The sequence below is a fragment of the Dendronephthya gigantea genome, unplaced genomic scaffold (genome assembly GCF_004324835.1).
Source record: "Dendronephthya gigantea isolate DGI-Jeju-01 unplaced genomic scaffold, DenGig_1.0 000122F, whole genome shotgun sequence".
In the NCBI taxonomy this organism is placed as follows: Eukaryota; Metazoa; Cnidaria; class Anthozoa; order Malacalcyonacea; family Nephtheidae; genus Dendronephthya; species Dendronephthya gigantea.
The window spans coordinates 404,606-429,176 of NW_021163132.1; the positions used below are offsets into that span (position 1 = coordinate 404,606).

Sequence of the window (24,571 nt, forward strand, 5' to 3'; positions counted from 1 at the left end):
TTAGAAACACCGAAACCTTCACTCCTCTGGCGCAAACCTCGTTCTACTTTTTTCACAAAATAGGACAATTTCATTACAAGTTCCACTCAGATAACTTTCTTTACTCTATAGTTTTGACTGACTTTTAATCGCAAAAGTGCATCGAAAAATGCACTTTACATCCTCTTGTCTAGTGACTCTAGTCGAAGATCAAAATCCCAGCCAGAGATTTGCCAGTAACGGGAAGCAAACTCTTAGAATAAATATAAGAGCCCAGCTAAGAAGTTTAAAAACAGTTGAAATTTTAAAAGATTTATTGCTTGTAGTTGAAAGATTGAAAAAACTATGTTTCTCGTTGCATGAAAAGACTGGACATAACCCCAAGAATTTGTTCACATTTCCAGCCAGAGGTACAATCCTGGACATAATTGATATGGGCAGGACAAATTATTAGCAATATTTCAGGTGAATTCTAAAAACCTGGCGTGTTTATGTACATGTATGCAGACCCCCACTTCCCCGTTTCAATGTTGGTTCCTAGTTAACCTCGCAGGTTAGTTGTTAGTGTACTCATCTCTCAGCCTCATGTGAGTGCCAGGTGATTGCTCACCTTCATCAACATTGTTTGGTGGTAGAGGGGGTGTAATTTATGGTCATGAAAATTTATTTTCTGCAAATAAAGCAATTGTGAGGTGCCTGCCCTGTCCAAATAGTTGTTTCCTCGGATTGAATGGATAGGTCAGTGGTTCTAGTTCAAAATTTAGGAAATCATGGAATGTTTTCTGACCATCTGAGGAATTTCTGATTTCAAATTATGATATGGCGGACGGAAGATTGACGAACGTGTTTCGTTTTCGTTATTTTTCTCTGATTTGGTGTTTTTTAAGGTCTAAATAGACAATAATTTGCAAAAAGTAAACAACATCAAACCTTGTTTCTGCTATGGCATTGACAAAATCTGAAGTTGAAAAGTATATCAGTAAAATCGAAGGACGATTGAGTCCACACGAGGTATATAGAATATAAAATATGTGCACTGGCGGGAAATGTTCATTATGTGAGGGTTTATCGTTGTTAATATTTTGTTTAGCGAAACCTGAAAGGTTTAATATTTGCCGATTTATTTAAGAAGGCTGGAGAATTAAAAACGGCAAAAAGGTAAAAGGAGACAAGGAGTTAGTTTTGTCATTTATGTCATATCGATGACACCCTCATGAGTGAAGTTGCAAAGTCATTTTTCTCACTTATTTGTTTGTTTCCAATAACTTGATGTTTTGTCAGAAGAAAGATAGTTGAAGAACTTTGCAGGATTTGCTTCTCATCATAGCAATTAAAGCATTGGAAGAAACTCTTCAATTGAAATATTCCATGTGATACTATAGAATTCATGAATGCAAGACTACCAAACTATCTTGTAAAACCAAATTTTCAAACATATCCAAGGCAATATTGTTTATTAATTAAGTTGTCAAACCAGTCACACTTTTTGCTATGGCTTCTAGGCTCCCTATATTAATATCGCTCAGCTTTACTAAGGATTTGAGTAATTTTATTAATGTATCTTCATCCTGTATAGGTATACACTTGCCTACATGAGTGCAAACAGCAATGATTACAGGTATGCTTTTCTAGAAAAAAATAGCAATTGTTTAACTACTGTACATTATATTATAGTTCATATTTATTTGCCTCTAAACACTTTTAAAGGCTAAACATATAAGGTTTTATTAGAGCTCACAAATTTCTTGGTGAATTGTTTGAAGAAGGTCAAGATTATCAAAGAGCTTTGGAGTCCTACAAAAGGTTAATTTTTTTCTAATATGCACCTGTAGTTAGGATGATAATTCCCAACTATCTCTGAAATTTAGCATTATTGCTGTATTTTAGCTAAAAAACATGTATATGCACTATATAGACTTTTGAAATTAAGTAAAAGTGGCAAAGCTTTCAGGACTTCCTTATATTATAAAATTATAATTGGTCCATGGTTTATGAATATTTTTTGATTAGTATTTGACACTCTTTCTAAATCAATATTTCTGTTTTCTTTTAGATCATTTGCAATAAACAATTCTCAAAATGATGTTCTCCTTAAAAGTAAGTTTAAATGATCAATAATTTTACATGCATTATGACTATATATGGCAGTCTGAAAAAGGTAACAGTTTATTATAAATGGTATATGAGTACAAGGAATGTCAAGGTCTAGTAACTATGCATGCATGCATAACTGTTCTTCCAGTTCCACTAACAAACAGCATTTAATTAACAGTTGTTAAACTTTACACTGAACTGAAGATTGATCCTGAAATTGCCAAGGTATTTATATTTCATAACATACTACAGTAGAAACATTTGTCAGGATATATTCAATACACCAAACCAGAAATTCTAAAATTTTATTTAACTTCTAGATTTTATTTAAATGGAAAACGTTTTTATATTAGAGCAGTTAACTTAAACAGATTTTCTGTTAGGCTTGGGCTGATCATGCAAGTAAACGAATACCTGGACATCCAGCTATATTTGACTTGCAAGTGAGTTCTTTTTTTCCCTTCAGTTTGTGTCTAAATTCAGCAGTGGATCCAGTGCAATTTTGTAGGGCAAGGGGGGATGGGGCAAGTACAATCTGTAAGGAATATTAGAATATATATAGAATATGTTTATTCAAAAATTTCTAAAACAGAGATGGTGCTGCTTAGAATATGTCTCGTGCAACACTCCCTATGGCTTGCCAGTAGTGGTGTGCAAACCTCCATCCCTATAAAATCCTTCATTGATTTGTTCCCCTGCGTGTTAGGGCTATATGTCAAGTTTGTTCAAACAGTCCAAGGTGTTGTAGCCTGTGTGCAGAAGCAATGTCCCCTTATAAAGTATACAACAGACCATGCAATGTATTTATTGTGTTTAATTTCATTTTTAGGTTCACTTACTTGAGTTAAAGAGACCTTCTAATTTTGATGAGTTGATTGACCTGATTGCAGGCGAACTGGTACACATGAGAATTACAAAATGGTTCATTCAAATTTTTTAAGAAATTTGAAACTACCAAAATAACATACCATAATTTTGTCCACATAAATTTATATAGACCCAACGGCCACATGATATTTCTGTACATACAAGATTGGTGGAGACCTACATTAAAATGGGTGAGAAAAAATTTCCAAATACAAAGAAATTATACGAGAGTTTCTCTTGGCCTTTGCCTTGATTGCTGATTGATGAGTTGCATTGGCCATGTGTGAAATTATCGTGTCCAACACATAACGTAATAACTGGGATACAGCATTTTTTGCACACATGCACGCTCAATAATTGTTAAATATCCCTGGTATGTGACAATTATTAAAGTGTACAGTCTGGATTGTTGAGTGTATTGTAATGGCAACTAATTTTTTTTTCTTTCTTTCTTTCAGACCATCTGGATGATGCCTATGAACATTGTGTATCAGTGAACAAGACAAAGGCATTTCATAAAAACTTGCCATGGTTTGTCCAGACTGTTGGTGTTTTAGAGGTATTAAACTATATATTTTTTAAAAATGTCTCTACATACTTTGACATTGATTTCTGACTGGTGTTCTGCCATAATTCAACCTTGTTCACAATCTTCTTTTTTAATATGTTGATTTAGAAATACCTAGAGTTTATAGAAGCACAAGGTAATACCATATTTTATGATATTGTCTCAACAACACTTTGTAATTGGACAATGTGTAGAGAATGCATTTTATTATATTTCAAGTTGTAAACCATTCTCCAATGTCAAGACAAAGTATTTTACAAGAAATTTACATGGCTCTATTGACTTCATATTGTAACCTCATTGAGCTCAATCTCTCTCAATCAACCCTGAGAAGATCTTCAAGATCACTTTTAAGGTACAAGTTGTTTCTCCTGTGATATCTTTTAGTATTTAATAATTCATTTATCCAGTTTTGATCTGCCACAGACCTTTATTATTGCAAAACCTCTGTTGTCAATTCTTGTATATTTTAAAATGTCCATGTATTCAAACAAGAACGGAATGCTTAATCAAGAGTAGTGATAAGGAGCAGAACTTTTTTAATGCTGCTATTTTTAGTATTCTTTGTCACTTTAAAAAAAATGTTCTGAGCTAGTAGACCCAGTTTAATGGTTGGCTGTATTTTCTTTTTTTTTTCAATAATGTTCATCTATTTCAAATGCAATCTTTAGATGCTTGCAATATGATATATTTTGTTTTTGTTTAGGCTTGATCAGTTATTGTACCAAGCAATAAATCTTGACAATGGTTTTAGTAATTCTACTGATTTAAGTGAAGCAAATGAATGGGATGTTGCAATCACAGAAATCAGAGCTCAATTATATATGCTGAGTGGTAATTTGCTATTAAGACTGGCTAAGGAGGTTTGTTTATTAAATTGTTCTATCTTTCTCATTAAGAATACTAGATATTTCTGTGTTTAGATGAGGTGATCTTATTAAAACACGCGATTGTTGTTTACGATAGCCCGAGATGAAACATTTCCAAGAAATATACATTAAAAGGTTCACTTTTGGCGGGAATTTACTGGGTCTTTAAATTTCGAACATGAGTTTCAACCAATCAGCGCTCGCGTACAATTAGGTATTGTAAGGTTAGGGGACAAATGTGGTTAAAGAGCAGAGAATTGGGCTTAAAGTAGATCTAGTACGAAGCTTCATCTTAGAGGACGGAGGTTGATATAATAATTTTGCTAATATTTTTTGACGCAGGGTTACTCAACATGGTCTCAATCGTTAGAAATGGCTACGGCCTGTTATGTAACATCTTATCGTGTCCCTGAACCAGAAATGACGTCATCTTGGGTTGCAAAATCATCGAGTGAAAGAAATCCCATCATGTGGTCCATTTTAGCTTCTTCACGTCTGAGTGTCACTGGTGAGAATAACTGAGAATTGATTTTATAAAACCAAGACGATTGCAACATGACTGAAAGGAAATTAGTATTTATTTATTTATTTTTATTTACAAGTTTGTTGATAATCGTATACAACTTCAATCATAATTCCTTTTTTACCATTGGGCCAGTAAATTTAAATCTATAATAGTTAGTAGCTAATACGAGACTTTCTTTAATTTTCCCACTGTGCATGGCTCCAACTGTTGCTTTTCTTGTTTTCTAAAAGAACGTGTATTTTAGGACATTTGATCCTTGCTACACTAAATCGTTATGGTGAAGAAAAAATTAACAACATACTTTTGAATTTGTGCTCACCTCAGGTATGATGATTCATCGAAACGATTTTTCATTTCAATGCAACACATATCTCAGCATGCTGCTGGAGTTGTAACAATAATGTTGTCAGTTAACAACAGCTCAACTCACATTCTGTTATCCACTTTGTTCGCGTTATTTCAAAATTTTGCAAAGAAGCTTAATTATGTTCACATGCACCTTAGGGGCAAGAGGACATTATATCTACTTTATATGGTCACGACAACGACTTCTCTAAGGTAAGAGACGTCATATCAAAACAGTGCATGCAAGATAATCTTCTTTTTTTAATTCAATTTATTTTCAGTTGTTTTTGAGTGAAGACGAATCATTTCTAACTCCAGAATTCATCATACCAGGTCAACTTATAAAATACGATGAAGGTGGGTGATTGTCGTGGTTTTCACGCACATTGATATGCTGGATGATCTTCAAGATAGACTGAACTGAAAATATTGAATTAATTTTGTTAATCTTTTTCTTGTGTAGTGCTTATTAACAAAAATCCTCTGAATCTTGATCTGATAATCTGGATTGGTCTTCAATGGTATCAACATGGCCAGGAAACAGAAGCTGGAAGTATGAAAAACTCTCTCAACTTTTTAGCTCAGAATAATTTAGGAAACTACTTCTATTTTTTGCTATCTTATCTCTTTGAATTGGACTGTGATCTTTCTTATCAACCTTTGGCCAGGTGTTCAAAACTACATTTCCGTTACTAACTGTGGTTAAAAGTTAACCCGTGATCAGGAAGAAATATTAAGCTAGCCTTGTCGGTTGATTCAAATCTTTTATCAAGTGTGGTATTATAGCAAACGCTTGTTTTTTGTTTTGTGTAGTTGAAATTTTAGTAAGTCAGTTGTTTGAAGGATTGCGGATGGATGTTCATGACGTGTCTCAATGTGCTGCAGACTTTGTTTGTCTCCGAGATATTGAGGTAAAATAACGATCAATAAATAGATTATACCCAGTTGATCTTTATCATTCCTTCGCCTCACTTCTTTAGTCTGTATATAACGCGGTTCTTCTTTAAACTTGTGTTTTTTCAACAAGTGCTGATCGTACATTTACAGTGTAGAAACTAGTCATAACTAGACTTTCTTTGGTTGTCATCATATAATTCTCGTGCTGTCATAGTCTGTAATGATAAACCAGTTTTAAATTTACTGCTAACAATATATTTATCCCCCGCCTACAAATTGATTATTAAATGGAATGTAAATATACGTTCAAATCAAAGAAAATACTCAACCGTTCGTCCTTTACGAAAAGACCTTGGAGGAATGGGTGGATATTATGCCAAACCGCGCTTTGAAAACACTTTTTAGAGCTCTGGCCCTGGACATTAACTCCGTTTGTATACCATCCTCGTTCCCAGGCTTCACACACAGTACGCGAAAAACCGGGGAACGAGGATGTATGCATACTATTTCAAAATGAGAATGAGTTTTAAATAATACAAATGATTTTTATTGCAGGCGTTTATTTATGCTGTTATTAAATGCAGCGCCCATGAAATATTTGAAGATCTTGATGTTGTTTATGAATACTATCAGCCAAAACTACTTCCATTATGTCTCTGTGATTCCCTCTCTATCCCTACACAAAAGGATTGGTGGAGTTCTGTATATGCACTCTTTCGTGGAACACAAAGGTATATAATGTTATGAAGTGATACGTCGTGATATATTTAGATTCTGCACGACGTTGTTGACCCTGTAAGTAGCTAATAGCAACACTCCTAACGTTTCGTAAAACGTCGACTAAATCTACATGGATACGGCTCAGGCATCTTAAAAATATTTTAGTGTATCTGGGAGTGGTAAAGCCAAAATGAAAGTTCAGCAAGGACTTGAACAAATACGTGTGATAAAGAACGAAGGAATGCATCCTAAGCTTGTTACTCATTTAGCCACAAGTTTTGGCCAAAAGGTAGAGCAAGCTTATCTCCTTGCACCTTATCTCCTAGTACTAATACACTGAATATTGTAGCTCTGTTTTATACAAATTCAGTTAAATATTTTTCTATATTTTTCCACTGCATGGTGCTACACAAAATATTGACATTAACCACAATATTTTAGTCGTTGTTATTGAAAGATGCTGCAGGGTATTCGCAGTGGTTCTACTCTGTTCATTGGAAGGTAACTAAACTATATCTCACCATATTTTTTTTGATTATATTTTATGTTCGAGTGAAATGGCTTAAAAATTGTTTTATAATTTTTTATATAGAGTTTTCAGTTTAGGAGTTTGCATTACTGGAACGTTGCATTGAGCCTTTTTGAAGACATGAAGAGGTTTCCTGTTTTTCTCCATATTTTATAAATGTACCCTATGCTAAACCTTCCAACATGTAATATTATCAATGGATCATTTTTTAGGAATAAAAATCCAGGTTGCCCAAAAGATCCGCTGTTTCCGCATAATCTCAGCTATTTCGAGGTACTTTCTACTATGCTATCATGTTAATTATTTTAGACATTGCAAATCTTTCATGTCATGCGTATTCAAGCCTTGACGAACCCTGAAAAATGAAATATCATTGTCGAACTTGTTGAACTTGAATGGTGTTTCAAATGTTGAATGTAATATGTATCTATTATAGCACCACGATATTCATCGATATTTCCGAGAAGCGTGTATGACTCTGGGTGAAGCAGCTGTAGAGAGAGGAGATTTTGAACATGCATTGAACCTTTTTTCTCGTGTTGAGTCATCGCATGCCGCGTGGAATGAAGCTCAGGTATGTTGGTCTAAGTCCTCAGTCCTCTAACAGGTTCTGGGTTCGAGATTATGTCAGTCCAAGCCTCTCTACCCCTTTTTTTAAGACTCTGTCGGTTCGAGATTGTGTCTCCTAAACGTGATCCCCTCAAGAGATACTTTGGGTTCGAGATTGTGCCAGTCCAAGTCTCCTAAACGGGATTCCCCAAGAGAGACTTTGGGTTCGAGATTGTGCCAGTCCAAGTCTCCTAAACTGGATTCCCCCAAGAGAGACTCTGGGTTCGAGATTGTGTCAGTCCACGATCAATAATGACATATAGCCCTATCATATGAACTTATAGGCAAGAATTTAGATTCAAATTTATATTTGTTTAGATTTTCAAACATTTAGCAGGACTTGAATCAAGCAATGCTGGTGTTGATGATCGTGCATACGATTCGTACATAAATTATTTAAGTGATACAAAAGATAAACTGATGTTGTGCCTTGAAAGACTCGAGTATGATAAGGTAGTGTATGTCGTTTCAACTTAGATAATCCACCTAAAAATATCGTGCAGTCGTCAATTTAGCTCACGGTAGATTACTTTTGTACCAAGAAAGTAAATGCGATGCTCGTCCAATTCAGTGGGCGTACAAAACGGGGTCTAAGGGGTGCATGTAGTCCTCTAGATTTGGCAGAATTAGTAAAATGTTAAGTCTAGCAATGTTTTGCTGGAATCATTCCCTCTACCCATCAATTATTTTATTCTCATACATCTATGCCAATTTTTATTAATTCAAGGTTGTTCGTGAGGCTGTTGAAGAAGAACTTGCTGCAGTAGAATCTTTGATGAATGAAAGAAAATCGTATTATCATGTTGACCCGAGTGAGTTATTACAAGGCTATGTGTGTTATAACGTATTATTAACGTATTAGTAACGTATTATTATTATGCTACACCAACAGATGTTTTGTAAACCCTGTAGAGCTGAATTTTGTAACCGTACTCATTTTTCTATTCCAGGAAAAAGCATCGATTTTCATCAACTTGATTTTGATGCACTGAAAAGTCCAGTGTGCTCAGATATCACGGAGTCTGGAGAAACCATGGCTTTGAAGGTGGAGAAAAAATTTTATTTTTCCATATTTTTCCAGTTTTTTGAAAAATAGTTTTTTGCGTTATGTGAATTTCATTTGTGTGGCTCAATGAGTATTTCACGGAGCTTTAGTGACGGTTATTAACCTGAGGCTCTCGGAGAACAAGAGAGGATAAGTTACATTCAATTGCTCTAACACACTGCATGGAGTTCGCAGTCTGGAGATATTAGTCTGGTCATTCACTGCGATAAACACAAAAACATAAATTTGTTAAATATTCCATTCCCTATTATTTCGTAAAGCAAAATAAAAGAAATTGAAGTGTGTGTCAAAACTCGTTTGATATAGGAAAACGACACTAAGGAACTGTTAGCGACTGTGAGTGAAGTAACTCTGGATAATGGCTTTCTTCGTGAACAAGTTTCTATTCGAGATGAACAAGTTTTAAGACTTTCCAGACAAGTGCAAGACCTGCAGGTCAGTTGACATTTCCAGCTACAGATTGTTTTAATCTCTTAGTGTTGGTTATTATTGCTGGAATTTTATCAGCGAACTATAATAGTAACAGTCCTTTAAAGTGTTCCTCCATGTCGGCAAGTTTTGGTCAACCTCGAGTCCCTAAAAGGTGGCAAAATATTTTCCCGAGATGTCAAAAATATCCCTGGTCAGATATCGTAAAATTCCGCCCACTGCTGCAGCCAATCAGATTGCAAGAAAGGTTAGGATTCCTTCCGCTGCTGATTGGTAAAAAAATGAACATAATTATCCGGTATTGATTGTAAAGTTTTATTTTTGTTCGATTTTTTAGAGTGAACTTGCAAGATATAAACAAAACGGAGACTTTAGTCCGGCGTTTTCATTTCCTTCTGAAAGATCAAGTCCATTAGATAATTCTGAATCAACTACAGTTCATCTTGAAACAGGAGAGAAATTCACGCGCCAGGGAATTTTCGCGAATAACATCGTAGTTCCTACAGATCGATATGATGATCCTTCGTTTTTCTCTGGTCTGAGTAAAAGTAATACTCCTGATAGAACTCAGGGTGGTCCAGATGACTTGGACGGAGAGGAAACAGAAGATAGTGAGGATGAAGAAGATGGCGAGGGCGATAATATCTTTTTTGAACCAATTGTACAGCTGACAACTCCAGTTGAATTTAGGTCAGGAGAAGAGGATGAGACGGTGATATTTGAAGAAAGATCAAAGCTATTTCGTTTCCAGAACGGCGAGTGGAAGGAACGTGGTTTAGGAAATCTCAAGTTGTTATGGAATAAAACGTCTGGACAAGCAAGGATCGTAATGCGACGTGAAAAAGTTCTCAAGATTTGTGCAAATCATTTCCTCACTCCAGATATGAAATTGAGAGCTGGTATAGGCTCAGAAAAGTCGTGGATCTGGAGCACTCTGGCTGATATATCCGATGATGAAACTAAACCAGAACAGTTTGCTGCCAAATTTCAAACGAAAGATATTGCAGAAAATTTTAAGACCAAGTTTGAAGAATTACAAAAAAGAAAAGCTTCTTATGAACCAGAGTTGCCAGCAGTCTCTCCATTTGCGGCTAATCCCTTAGCGACAAAACCATCGCCAGATCGCATAAATCTTCCTGTTTTATCTTCAAACGTACCTTATTTGTCATCAACACCCAGTAAATCCAATGCTGAATTGAAATTAACAAAGCCTGGTGAACCGAACCTTGCTGATGGCCGATCTAACGGATCTACCATTGAAACACCATTTACGCTCAGCATCCCTGTTGGACTAAACCAGAAAAATGATGGTGTGTCTAATGCCTTAAATTTTTGGAACCAACCTCAGATGTTTCATGGAAGTCTTAACATGCCCTTTTTTCAGTCAAACAAACCTTCAGACAGCAAACAGGAACCACAACCATCACCCCATCTTGATCCTGAGCAGACTTCATCTTCAGCTCCCCCACAAAACAGTCTAACATCGGCCTTACATCCACAAAACACATTTTCATTTACCTTTGCGAAGAATCCCGATGTACAAACTGTTTCTGATAAAAATGAAAGGATTTCATCAATTCCTAGTGGTACATCTAACGAAGAGGAAGGTAGTGAAAATCCAAAGAATACGAGCATATTCGGTGACGCTTCTAAAGTTGGAGGTTTGTCATTTCAAGATCTGGCTTCACAAAGCGGAGATGGAGAGTCGTTTTCATCACATGGCACTGGCGGTGCAGGCTTCACTGGTTTTGGAAAACTAATTTTCTCCGTTCCAGACAACGAACGAGAGGAACATGACATCGAAAACGAGGCAAATATTGATTTTAAACCAATCGTTTCACTTTCGCTTGTAAAGAATCAGGCAACAGGAGAAGAAGGCGAGATGGTGAAGTTCTGTGAAAGAGCCAAATTATTCAGATTTGATGTAGCAAGCAAGGAATGGAAAGAGCGAGGTGTTGGTGAAATGAAGCTGTTGTATGATCCTTCTTCTGGTAAATCTCGTGTAGTTATGAGACGAGATCAAGTACGCAAACTTTGTGCTAATCATTTAATCCTCCAAAGTACAAAATTGAAAGCAAATACAACATCTAACCGTTCATGGTTGTGGTACACTCCCGCTGACATGTCGGACGGTAAACCTAAAGCTGAACAACTTGCCGTCAGGTTTCAACAAGAAGAAACTGCATCGGAATTTAAAACAATATTTGAGGAGCTTCAATCTATTTCTCCAACGTCTAAAGCTTGCGATCCCGATGCCGACCAAGACACGTCAACTAACGTAGCAGCAACTTCACAATTGAACAGCGATCTCAAGCTTCAATTTCAACCTCCTGCTGGCTCATGGGCTTGTGACACATGTATGGTCCAAAATCCCGAGAAAAATACTCATTGCATTGCATGCCAAGCAACTAAACCTGGTCTGTCGAAACAACAACCAAGCAATCAATTCGCGTTTGCTCCAACAGGTTTCTCTTTTGGTTCATTGGAAACAAAAGATGACGTTTCACAGAGCGACATAGTAAAATCTGATCCTAATTCAGGATTCTCATTTGGTTCTCCAAGTTTCTCTTTTGGATCACAAGCACGCGAAGATAAAATTGCACAAAGCGACAGTAGAAAATTTTGTCCAAATTCTGGATTTAATTTCAACGCACCTACGTCGTCAAGTAATGTTAGTAAAGATGTTACTTTTGATCCTGCGATAAGAAGTAAGGATGCAGAATCGAGTAAACTGGAGAAGGGAAAGCAAACGTTTGACGAGGACTATTTTGACAGTGAGGATACGGACTCTGATTCTGATAGTTCTGAGGAAAGCAGTTTTCTTAAATTGCCTACTCGAAATAATACGAACGATCTGAGTGAGAAGGATCTTCGGTTAATTTTCAAACACTCTGAAGGTTCATGGGAATGCGAAACATGTTTAATACGAAATGGTGCAAATGTAGTTGAATGCGCGGCGTGTAAAACACCAAAGCATTCACATGGTGTATCCAGTGAAACTCCTCAAATTCTTGGTGAGAATGTGGGTCTTGACAACAGTGGTGTCGCATTTTGGCCAGGCAAATCATCCAGCACTGAGCTCACTGGTTTTAACTTTCTTGTACGTGACAACTTGTTAACAAATCAAGGGTTTAGTTTTGGAATGCCGTATTCAAGCACTTTTGATAGTACTGCTTCTGCTTTACCAGCTCAAGACAAAACAGAGCAATCATGTTACACCAATGTTCACCCACAATATGCTTCTGAGGATCAAAAGCACAAGTTTGAAGCTTCAGAAGGTGGAACAAAACCTGCTGACACATTCATATTTGGTCAATCTTCTTCCGAGCAAGAGAAATCCAGTTCTTCATATCAATTAGCCGGCAACACAAACAAATCAACCTCTAAACAAGAAAATATAGGATTGGGTTCTTCACAAAATGATAGCTTTACCTTCGGAAAGTCGTCAGGTGGTGAGTTCAGTCTTGGAAAGACGCCAAGTGATGGGTTCACATTTGGAGATGGCCAAAACCAACCATCTGGATTTAACTTTAATCAACCAACAAGCAAAAGTTCAAGTGAGAATAAAGGCTATGGGTTCGGAACTTCAGAAACTAGAGAGCCCACTATTAGTTTCGGTGGCGTTGACAATCAGGATATCGTTAAACAATTTAGCTTTGTATCACCTGCAACAAATGACCAACCAAATAATGACAAGGCAGGTAGCTTGCAATTAGAAAGTGAAAAACCAATGAACAAGTCCATTTCAACGATGAAAGAAGAAGTTAAAAACTCTACCGAGCCTCTATCCCGCGGTGTTTTCACTTTCCGTTTGGATATCCCAGAGGAACCAACTTTGACATCGCCAAAAAACAAAGATCTGAATGTTAGCGAGGATAATCCCGAGGATGAAGATAAATCTGTTGTATTCAAACCAATCGTTTCACTCCCGAGTCCAACGAAACAAACAACAGGTGAAGAACACGAGACAACATTGTTTTGTAGTCATGCTAAACTCTTCCGCTTCAGTGAATCATCTTGGAAAGAACGAGGTGTTGGAGAGATCAAAGTGTTGTTTGATTCAAGTCGACAACGTGGTCGTATCATTATGAGACGAGATCAAGTCCATATCGTATGTGCCAACCATATAATATCAAAGGATATGGAACTCAAACCAATGGGTTCATCTGATAAATCATGGGTGTGGCATGTCCAGGGAGATTTCGCTGACAATGAGACAAAGGAACAGTTATTTGCCGTTAAATTTAGAGACGTAGACACTGCTTTGGCGTTTAAATATGCTTTTGAAAAATGTTTAGATGCGAAAATGAACTTGCTGGATGGGGTTTCTGGTAAAAGTGAAGCTGTTGTGGTTAATGAGATTTCTGCGACGGAAGAACAACGTGTTCGAGCCGAAATGTTCTTGTTACCTGCAAATTTTTACGTTTATGAAAACCAAAATAAACTCGCGTATGAAGATCGTGAAGTGGAGGAAGATGCTCTGAAAACGTAAGCCATAATTATTTCTATATCTTCCCATCAAAGCTATTTTTATTCCATTTGTTGCTAGAGAGAGAGAGAGAGTGTGTAGTGGAAGCTAGTGAAACATTTTGGTAGATTCTAGCAAATGTTACGTTTTTGTGTTATAGTTTTAACTGATTTTGTAATTTATTTGTAGATTATCAACGGCTCAAGCAAGTGTAACTCCTGAATCCAATCAACAATCATTTATCTTTGGTTCAACTGATATTACATCATTGTCATTCAGTGCTCTTGCCAGTGGCATTGGTGGAACTTCTGCTTTTGGAAAATCGTTTCCAAATAAAGAATTTGCTGGAGCTGGTTCAAAACTGTTCAACCAAAAGAACAGTGAAGACCTTCGAGACGACGATCCTGAAAGTGAAGTTAGCGGAGTTGATTTCAAAGCAATTGTCCAACTTGAAAAGATTGAACAATCAAGTGGTGAAGAAAATGAAGACGTAATTTACAGTCAACGTGCAAAATTATATCGTTATGATAAAGATACTGCCCAGTGGAAAGAACGAGGTGTTGGAAATTTAAAACTACTAAAACATAAAATAACAGGACAGGTTCGTGTGTTAATGAGACGCGATCAAATTCTTAAAATATGTGCTAATCATTTCTTGACCGCTGACATGGAACTGAAAGCAAACGCAGGTTCAGATCGTTCATGGGTGTGGCATACCAGTGGAGACATAGCTGATGGGGACCCTAAAGTTGAACAACTTGCTGTTAAATTTAAGAATGCTGAAATAGCACAAGAATTTAAAGAAAAGTTTAATTTGTGCAAAGAAGAACTTGTGAATGATCCAGATGGGAATAAAGTGAATGTTGATGAAGAGGTTGATCCTTTGATATTGAAACAGACAGAGAAACACGGCTTGGATGTGGATTTGATGTTTAGGACTAAGGCATTGGATAAAACTGCAGAAACAGTCCATGCTTCCAAGACCGAAATAGATCTGGGAAATAGCGAAAAACAAATTAAGTCCGACGACGCAACTTCGCCAAAAGAAACAACTGTTCTTCTGGCCGACGACCGCATTTTTAGCGAATTCAAAGACACTGAAGAACAAAATTTGTCCACAAATCATGAAAAAAAACATTTACCCGCAAAACTATCTTTACCTCTCAATGATCCTGGCAAGACTCCATCAAAGTACGCGTCACCTGAACAAAGCAAGGGGTATTCAAGTAACCAAATAAAAACAAGAACTTCAAGTTCTTCAACTAAATCACCGCCAAGGGAAATTCTTACCAGTATCGATCAAGCGAGTCTAAGTTCTGAGCCAGTTTCAACAGTGAACTTTAATTTACATTCTATCGTCGCAAGTAAAGCAATCTTCACTGGTCTAGAAGAAGAAGTCACATTTCAAACGACAAATAATGATGCAGGAAAAACAGACGTTGTTAAAGAACTCTTCCCCGATCTTGAAACGAATGGCAGTGAAAAAGATGGGGAAAAAGATGAACAAATCGACTCTGACGTGAAGTCAAATTCGCTCCCTAAAAGTGGTAAATCGGTTTTCAAATTTGGATCAAACGAGATTTCAACTTTATCATTTGCCTCGCTTGCTGGTCAGTCACGTGGCTTCACCGATAAACCCGGCGATAAAAAAGCATTTCTTGGCAGTGGTGAAAAGTTATTCAGTTCAAATGATGAAAATGATCCTGAAAGAGAAGTTGAAGGGTCTGACTTCAAGCCTGTCGTTTCATTACCTCATGTTGTTGAACAAAGAACTGGAGAAGAAAATGAGAGTGTTGTTTATTCTCACCGTGCTAAGTTATATCGTTATGACATGATTGCAAAACAATGGAAAGAACGTGGTGTTGGAGATATAAAAATTTTACTTCATCATGATACAAAACGATCTCGAGTGGTGATGAGAAGAGACCAGATACACAAACTTTGTGCCAATCATTATATATCACCTGGTATGGAACTTAAGGAAAATGAAGGCTCAGATCGATCTTGGGTGTGGTCAGTTGACGCAGATTTTGCAGATGGCGTGGCGAAGAACGAACTTCTTGCAATTCGATTTAAACATCGTGAAGATGCTGTGATGTTTCGTGATAAATTTATAGAATGTCGTGATGGTGAGAAAAATGAAATAGAGGTGAATAAATTGTCAAGTTTGGAAGAAAAATCAAGGAATGAAGACGATGACGTTGACATAATCTTTGAAAAACTGCCATCCAAAGAACAGCAGGAGCGGGCAGAACTTTATCAATTACCGAAGACGTTTTATTTCTTCCAAGATGATTTGAACGACGAAGTTGAAAAGACGTGTGATGGAGATTATGAAGTTAATGATGTGCAGAGTGGTGAAGATGATGTTGTGATTATTTTTGAAAAGATTGCATCCACAGAACAGAAAGAACGAGCACAACTCTATCAGTTGCCACAAACATTCCATTTTGCCAAAGAAACTGATGATGACAGTTTCGTTGAATTTGATTCAAAATCATCGCAGGCAATAAATAAGAAAGTGGAAAATGTCTCGGAAATATCGAACGTGAGCAAAGAAGATAATAAAAATGATGGTGAAGAAAGTGTTATCACCTCACCGGGAATTTATTTTGAAGATGAAAAATATAGATATAAATTTAGTGTCGTCGATGAAAGGTAAGGTATTGTTGTGGATACCCGTATGTAAGAGTGAAATACACCTGAATTGAAATATATTTATCATGTCTTTCACGAGACCATATTTATTTAAAAAATGTTAGAAAAAAGGACCATCTCGTGACTTAATTGTATTGTAATAACGCCATGTTCTCAATACATTCGTGTGCTCATTATACAATATGCTCAATATATTCTTTTGCTTGATTTTTTTAGTCCAATGAAAGCCAAAGAGGACAGCTCGACAACGACAACGTACGCACACTCGTTTGTGTTTGGTTCTCCTGATACCTCTCTCATTGAAGCCGCCGGTAAAACCTCTGGCTTTTCTTCCACTCTGAATGAAAAACAATCTTTGTCTCATCCACAAACTGCTTCTCAGGATCTAAAAGAGATGTTTAAAGCCCCTGAAGGTTCGTGGGACTGTGATATATGTTTGATATCAAATCCTAAGGAAAGTGAAACCTGTCTTGCTTGTCAGACTCCCAAACCTGGTCAAACAACATCTAGCACCTTCGTGTTTGGTCAATCTTTCTCCGGGCAAGAGGAAATCAGTTCACCATTTCAATTTGGCGGTAGTACAAACAAACCATCTTCTGAAAAAGAAGGCAGTGTACAATTGGATGTTTCGCAGAGTGATGACTTCACCTTCGGAGACACGACAAGTGGCGGTTTCAACTTCGGAAACACGACAAGTGGCGGTTTCAACTTCGGAAACACGACAAGTGGCGGTTTCAACTTCGGAAACACGACAAGTGGCGGTTTCAACTTCGGAAAGTCGTCAGGTGATGAGCTCAGTTTTGGAAAGACGCCAAGTGATGGGTTCACATTTGGAGATGGCCAAAACCAATCATTTGGATTTAACTTTAATCAACCAACAAGCAAAAGCTCAAGTGAGAATAGTGAGAATAAAGAACCAGGCTTTGGGTTCGGAACTTCAGAAAGAGAGCCCACTATTAGTTTTGGTGGCGTTGATAATCAGGATATCGTTAAACAATTTAGCTTTGTATCACCTGCAACAAATGACCAACCAAATAATGATAAGACAGGTAGCTTGCAAATAGAAAATGAAAAACCAATGAACAAGTCCATTTCAACGATGAAAGAAGAAGTTAAAAACTCTACCGAGCCTCTATCCCGCGGTGTTTTCACTTTCCGTTTGGATATCCCAAAAGAACCAACGTTGACATCGCCAAAAAACAAAGATCTGAATGTTAGCGAGGATAATCCCGAGGATGAAGATAAATCTGTTGTATTCAAACCAATTGTGTCACTCCCGAGTCCAACAAAACAAACAACAGGTGAAGAACACGAGACAACATTATTTTGTAGTCATGCTAAACTCTTCCGCTTCAGTGAATCATCTTGGAAAGAACGAGGTGTTGGAGAGATCAAAGTGTTGTTTGATTCAAGTCAACAACGTGGTCGTATCATCATGAGACGAGATCAAGTCCATATCGTATGTGCCAACCATATAATATCAAAGGATATGGAACTCAAACCAATGGGTTCATCTGATAAATCATGGGTGTGGCATGTCCAGGGAGATTTCGCTGACAATGAGACAAAGGAACAGTTATTTGCCGTTAAATTTAGAGATGTAGACACTGCTTTGGCGTTTAAATATGCTTTTGAAAAGTGTTTAGATGCGAAAGTGAACTTGCTGGACGAGGTTTCTGGTAAAAGTGAAGCTGTTGTGGTTAATGAGATTTCTGCGACGGAAGAACAACGTGTACGAGCCGAAATGTTCTTGTTACCTTCAAACTTTTACGTTTATGAAAACCAAAATAAACTCGCGTATGAAGATCGTGAAGTGGAGGAAGATGCTCTGAAAACGTAAGCCATAATTATTTCTATATCTTCCCATCAAAGCTATTTTTTCAAACTGATTTTGTAATTTATTTGTAGATTATCAACGGCTCAAGCAAGTGTAACTCCTGAACCCAATCAACAATCGTTTATCTTTGGTTCAACTGATATTACATCATTGTCATTCAGTGCTCTTGCCAGTGGCATTGGTGGAACTTTTGCTTTTGGAAAATCTTTTCCAAATAAAGAATTTGCTGGAGCTGGTTCAAAACTGTTCAACCAAAAGAACAGTGAAGACCTTCGAGACGATGATCCTGAAAGTGAAGCTAGCGGAGTTGATTTCAAAGCAATTGTCCAACTTGAAAAGATTGAACAATCAAGTGGTGAAGAAAATGAAGACGTAATTTACAGTCAACGTGCAAAATTATATCGTTATGATAAAGATGCTGCCCAGTGGAAAGAACGAGGTGTTGGAAATTTAAAACTACTAAAACATAAAATAACAGGGCAGGTTCGTGTGTTAATGAGACGCGATCAAATTCTTAAAATATGTGCTAATCATTTCTTGACCGCTGACATGGAACTGAAAGCAAACGCAGGTTCAGATCGTTCATGGGTGTGGTACACCAGTGGAGACATAGCTGACGGGGACCCTAAAGTCGAACAACTTGCTGTTAAATTTAAGAATGCTGAAATAGCACAAGAATTTAAAGAAAAGTTTGATTTGTGCAAAGAAGAGTTAAAAACATGTGAAATATTTGACAATAATGGTAAAGACATAATTGAGAAGCAAAGGTAGTTAACGACATATGGCAAACATGTTTTCGCTTTCTTGACTTTTTTCCGTCGTATTATTGCGTAATCTAAAGTTATTTATAGCATGTTATTGTAATGAGATATTTTCATACTTAAAAGAAGGCATTAAACTATTACACGAAGAATTCCTCAGGAAACTTTCACAATGATGCTATTATTTGTTTCCATTGAGTTCATTTTCCTCTTCTTTATCTTGATTTTCCTGCCAATATCTTGTCAATTCTGATGAGATGCAGGCAAATGTTTTGAAATCTGGTGCATTATTGTGGCTTATTTATTTTTGTACCTGAAAAAATTATTTTGAGAATGGTCTCAGTTTAAATAACCTAAAATTTGGAACATAGAAGAGTTTGCAAGGACCGAATTTGATCACGTGAATCGCACACGTCTCAAACTCTGATGATTATTACCTTTGGTGATTTTAGATTAACTGAAAAGGACGAGGATATTCATGCGTCTTCCTCGCTCAGTGTTTCATTAAAGAAGAAAGATTTGGCTTCACAAGTCACATCTGAGACTTCCAGCGGTAGCTTGTCTTGTGAGAACTTATGTGACAAAGGTTTGGTCTCAAGAAATGATACAGAAAAACTCGAGAAAAAAGAGGAAGCAAAGTCTAAAGGCAGTAGAGCTGAAAATAAAGAGGCGATATTTCCTGCGAAAGAAATACATCACAGATTATTTCCCATATCTCCGTTCTACAGAGATTACCTGCGCAGTTTGTCAAATCAAGATATTCAAGAAAGAACTTTACAACTGCTGTTTACTCGAGATGCTGAAGTTTACTTTTTTGACGAGACTGAAGATAATTGGTGTGAACGGGGATTTGGATCTCTGCAGATTATATGTTACAATAATGAATACCATATCTTCATGTCAGACCAAAAGAAGACATTTCTAGCTCACCAGATCACTCCTGCAATGGATCTTAAACCAAACTCAGGGTCAGATCGCTCATGGGTGTGGTTTACATTGGCGGATCATAGCGATGTTGTCGTTGCTGAACGTAAATTGGCCGCCGAGTTTCAAACTGTTGAAGATTCGTTTGAATTCAAGAAAATATTTGATGGATGTCGTGACGCAAGTGGAGTTCCACATGAAGGGCATGTTCAAGCAATGGCCGCTAGCTTTAATTCGAACGCACATAAACTTCCATCTCATCAGCCCAAAAGCCCTGCCGCAGCTAAATTACAACCATGTGATGGTTCAGAATCTCATTTTCATATCTGGCGCATTTGTCCTGATTGTAAAGTTGAGAATAGTTTAGAGAATGCATCATGTCTGGCATGTGGCAATATTTTCACCGCGAAAGACCTTTCAGTCTTAAAGAAGATAAGGAAGCCTCAAATATTCCAGCCATCTTTATGTAAGTTCAAAAAAGTAAAGCCGACTCCTGAAGTTAACGTAACAAGAAAGTTAACAGCCGAGAGAGCAGTCATTGAGTGGTGGAAATGTATGTTTTGTGGTGTCGAAAACAACCTGGAAAATCCACATTGCGTTGTTTGCTTGGGCCCTAAATATTCGAGTTGTTCTCCGGAAATTACTGCAATTTTAGATGAAATTTCAAAGAAATGATTGTTGAGTGAAATGGATGAAAATGTGTTACAGCATGCAACTTTCCTTGCAACATGCTGTTGGTTAAATGTACATACAAAAGTATTACTCGTGGGGTTTATAATATATACCACAGTATTACCTCCTACATTCACAATGCTGTTATAATGAACAATTATTGAATGAGGTTGAGCAGGATATGAGGAATTATTAAGGCCGAGGTTTGTGTTATCTGCCGAAGCCGAAGGCTGAGGCGGATAACACAAACCGAGGCCTTGATAATTCCTCATATCCTGCGAGAACCGAATTCAATAATTGTTTTATTATTTATTTGCAAAAATTTACCTTTCCTTTGATTTAGCCATTCGTATTTTCCCGCTTTTAGGTTTTGGCACAAGCCGCATAAATTAGCGTGACGTCATACCGTGCAATAATTTTTTTCATATCTGACGAAGTGACGTCAAACGTGCAATAATTTTTTTCATATCCGACGAAGTGACGTCACTGTCCAAATTTGGGCAGCTGCCGAGCGGATATGACGATTTCGCCAACAGCTGCTGGCCAATCAAAACTCTTGACTCATTTTCAATAAATAATAATTATACTTACGTGGTGTACCTACAAGCTAAATTACTTATCGATTGTCACCATGCAAACATACAAGAATATTATTGCTTGGTATGCTTAATTGATTCCTATTGTGAAAGTTGTGGGAATGCAAATTCCAAAAAAAATCACACGATAAGATGTAAAATATGATTGGCTCGAAAAGGAACTTAAAACCTGTTTTTCTTGTTTTCTTTATATAATTATGAAAGGCAGACAATATTCTCTCAGATCTCAGACTATCATTTTAACAAGGTCTTGCTTAGGAAAGTGCCTGAAAGACTTGTGGAGAAATGTTGAGATTACTAACTCGCCAACTATTCCGTAAAAGTCATGGCTTGTTAAGCGTTACGACTAGGTTAAGTTCTGTTGCGCTGAATGTCCAACAAAATGATGAATTTTTAACCGTGCATTGGAACGATGGAAAGGTGGACGAATTTCCTCATTTTTATCTTCGAGAGAACTGTAGCTGTCCAAAGTGTTTTCAACCTTTAAAAAATGCCAGAAATATGTTCGCACCGAAAGAATTAGACTTTAATGTAACTGCGAAAACAGCGAAGTTAGATTCCAATCATTTAAATGTTAAATGGACAGACGGGCACACAAGCATCTATTCGCTGGAAAGTTTAAAATCATTAAGGTATGTTAGTCATTTCAATTCTTAATACTTATAATTCTACGGCTATGCAAATGGTATCATTGATAGACATGCAAATCAGTTCCAAACGCTAGTGTTTTGTATCGGAAGGTCTTTGTAATGATTTGCATATCTCTTCAAGTCTCATTTGAATAGCGTGAGTGTACAGGTTGTATAAAAAAAAAGGTTCCAACTTCAACACGCTATTGTACATGAACTACGTAGTCTATAAACGAATTGTTTATTGCAATTACATGCATTTACAATTTTTAAAGAGATTATGCGCCGATGCCTTCAACTTGACCACCATCTCTATCGAAACAAAGTTGACATCGCCGCCGCATTGCTTGCAATGTTCTCCCGATGTGAATTATTCCTACTTAATATGCATATGCAGGTAGTTTATTCAGAAGCCAAATTCTTCAATTAAGTCCCAAAGGAAGTTAATTTTCAAAGGTTTTAGTCCCAACTCTCAGAAGTGAAAATATGCGATTTTGACTAGTCATACAACACGGCCGCTCGTGTTGTAAACATTACTTATCGATTGCGCAATGTTAGAGAGGAAGATCACGGAAAAAACTTGTAAATCCTGTTTAATTATACACCGTATCGACTCGTAATTATTGCAGACACGCTAAATATTTCGTTGGGTACGTTGCTCGTTGTGGTACTTTAGCGAAAATTGAAACAGGTCTAAGATCCAGGCAGGCTGTTATTCCATTATAGAAAGGCAGTTTTATACAGCATCCTTGAAATTTAGGCAATTTTTGCATAGACATGGCTGTGCATCAGTGATATCATTTTCATCCTAAATCATTGTAAATTGTCATTGATGTTTTTGGCATCTAAAGTAGACCCAGACCAGTGTCAGTGAGCTCTATAGATTATATATACTAATAGACCTCACTGACCAGCCTTTAGTTGCCCTTCGCATGGACCTCGGCGTATTATTTTACTTGTGACTCGCATTTTTGAGGCTATGGCAAGGCCATTTTGTCAATTGTGTATCAATCGTATATTCTGAGATCGAAATATAAATCAAAATACGGGATGCACGAGTAACTACAGTCCTTGACATTGCCAGTTTTTCCACGGCACTGTCTGCCAGACTGCCACTGATATGAGCACATGTGATATCAGAGATGAATCCGGAATCCCTAACATCGCCGATGGTGACGGAAACTGCGGTTAGATTGTATATCAATCATTCAATTATTTCCTAAAAAATCTGTGTTACTGCAATAGTTTTGTCTTGTACAGTTGTTTTAGTTTAAAGATTTAGTTTTTTTTTCACTAGATACGAACCAGCAGGTGATAGTCCTGACGTACTGACAGAGAATATGCAACTGTGGAACGACAAAGCATCATTTGATAATGGTACTCTGCCAGTGTTCGACTTCCATGAACTACTGGTAGACGACAAATTACTTTATAAATGGCTCGTTGCTCTGGCGTTTGAAACAGGAATTGCAAAATTAGAAAATATTCCACAGGAAAGACAACAGTTGAGCAGATTGGGTGAAAGAGCTGGATATCTTTTGTCAACAAACTATGGGTAAATAATTCTTTGACACTGCACGCCCGATTAAATATATTCAGCCAGGCAGGTCGCGTTAAAAGAATCGAGATCTGACAAAAACTTCATATTGTTACATGTACTTCATATTTTTAGCATTTGTTACGACATTAAAGCCTACAGTCAGGATGTAGCACGTGACACTGGTTATACAACAACAGATCTATCAATGCATTCAGATTATGTTTTTACTTCTTCACCACCAGCTGTAAGTAATCAATGATGACTCGTTTTAGATTCTCAATAATATAATTGACATTGTTTCTTATTCCACAAACCCTGGCTGTATAGATCGCAATGTTCCACTGTTTGCTCCAAACAGAATCAAAAGGTGGTGTTAATCAGTGGATTGATGGTTTTGACGCTGCTCACAGACTCTACAAAGAAGATCCAGAATCGTTTCATATTCTCACGAAAACAGCGGTTGCTTACCGCAATATCACTAAAACAGAAGTTGGGGAGTTCCATAATACTTCCAGGCAAAATCTTATAAGGTTTGAAAAATTATACAAATGTCGTGAATGTTAGTAGCGTCTTAGTTGTTATTAGCAAGGGAACAAGTTAATCGTTAACAAGTTAATTCGTGAGCGAACAAAAACTGACACTTGATTGACATATTAGATAGAGCAAGAGAGAGAGCGTGCGAGCAAGTGAGATTAGAATTAAAATAAAAATATCTTAAACAAAAGCGTGAAAATACTTCTTCAAACCAATTGTGGGAAACAACAAAATTCTCCACAAAGTGGCACCTTCGACGGCGATTATTATCTATTTGTGACTTGGAATTTATCGAGAATTAATCGGGGTTTGAGGATGTATTTTGACTAAAAAATCGAGCGTGACATGGCGGTGACGAGACAACAAAGTCAACGAATTGATCTTGAAGCACAAGAGCAGTCGGGTTTATCTAATGAAACGGAGACGAAAGTAGGAATCTTCCAGTCAGTATTGC

General features: G+C 37.0%; 2 protein-coding genes across 4 annotated transcripts; both read left to right on the plus strand.

Moving 5' to 3' along the window:
* The first annotated feature begins 736 nt into the window (after positions 1–736).
* LOC114535630 (E3 SUMO-protein ligase RanBP2-like) lies at positions 737–21,685 on the plus strand. 3 transcript variants are annotated; one of them, XM_028556913.1, is made up of 35 exons: positions 737–990; positions 1,070–1,137; positions 1,556–1,597; positions 1,711–1,782; positions 2,033–2,076; positions 2,252–2,298; positions 2,457–2,516; positions 2,903–2,971; positions 3,071–3,131; positions 3,399–3,499; positions 3,617–3,644; positions 3,728–3,863; positions 4,215–4,371; positions 4,720–4,885; positions 5,148–5,227; positions 5,408–5,461; positions 5,530–5,605; positions 5,712–5,801; positions 6,062–6,159; positions 6,701–6,876; positions 7,031–7,154; positions 7,307–7,366; positions 7,458–7,522; positions 7,607–7,667; positions 7,831–7,968; positions 8,322–8,456; positions 8,731–8,815; positions 8,954–9,048; positions 9,376–9,504; positions 9,836–13,986; positions 14,156–16,624; positions 16,841–17,289; positions 17,320–18,460; positions 18,533–19,228; positions 19,675–21,685. In XM_028556913.1, the coding sequence occupies exons 1-35, from the start codon at positions 922–924 to the stop codon at positions 20,819–20,821; spliced, it is 12,639 nt and encodes a 4,212-aa protein (XP_028412714.1). In that variant the 5' UTR covers positions 737–921; the 3' UTR covers positions 20,822–21,685. The 3 variants fall into 3 exon arrangements, with proteins under 3 accessions (XP_028412714.1, XP_028412713.1, XP_028412715.1); XM_028556912.1 differs by having other exon boundaries at positions 16,841–18,460; XM_028556914.1 differs by lacking the exons at positions 737–990; positions 1,070–1,137; positions 1,556–1,597; ... (24 more) ...; positions 8,954–9,048; positions 9,376–9,504 and adding an exon at positions 9,516–9,745 and having other exon boundaries at positions 16,841–18,460; positions 19,675–21,682.
* Positions 21,686–21,699: 14 nt separating this feature from the next.
* LOC114535646 (gamma-butyrobetaine dioxygenase-like) lies at positions 21,700–24,147 on the plus strand. The gene is made up of 4 exons (XM_028556933.1): positions 21,700–22,046; positions 23,341–23,598; positions 23,716–23,827; positions 23,911–24,147. The coding sequence occupies exons 1-4, from the start codon at positions 21,700–21,702 to the stop codon at positions 24,145–24,147; spliced, it is 954 nt and encodes a 317-aa protein (XP_028412734.1).
* The last annotated feature ends 424 nt before the right edge of the window (positions 24,148–24,571 follow it).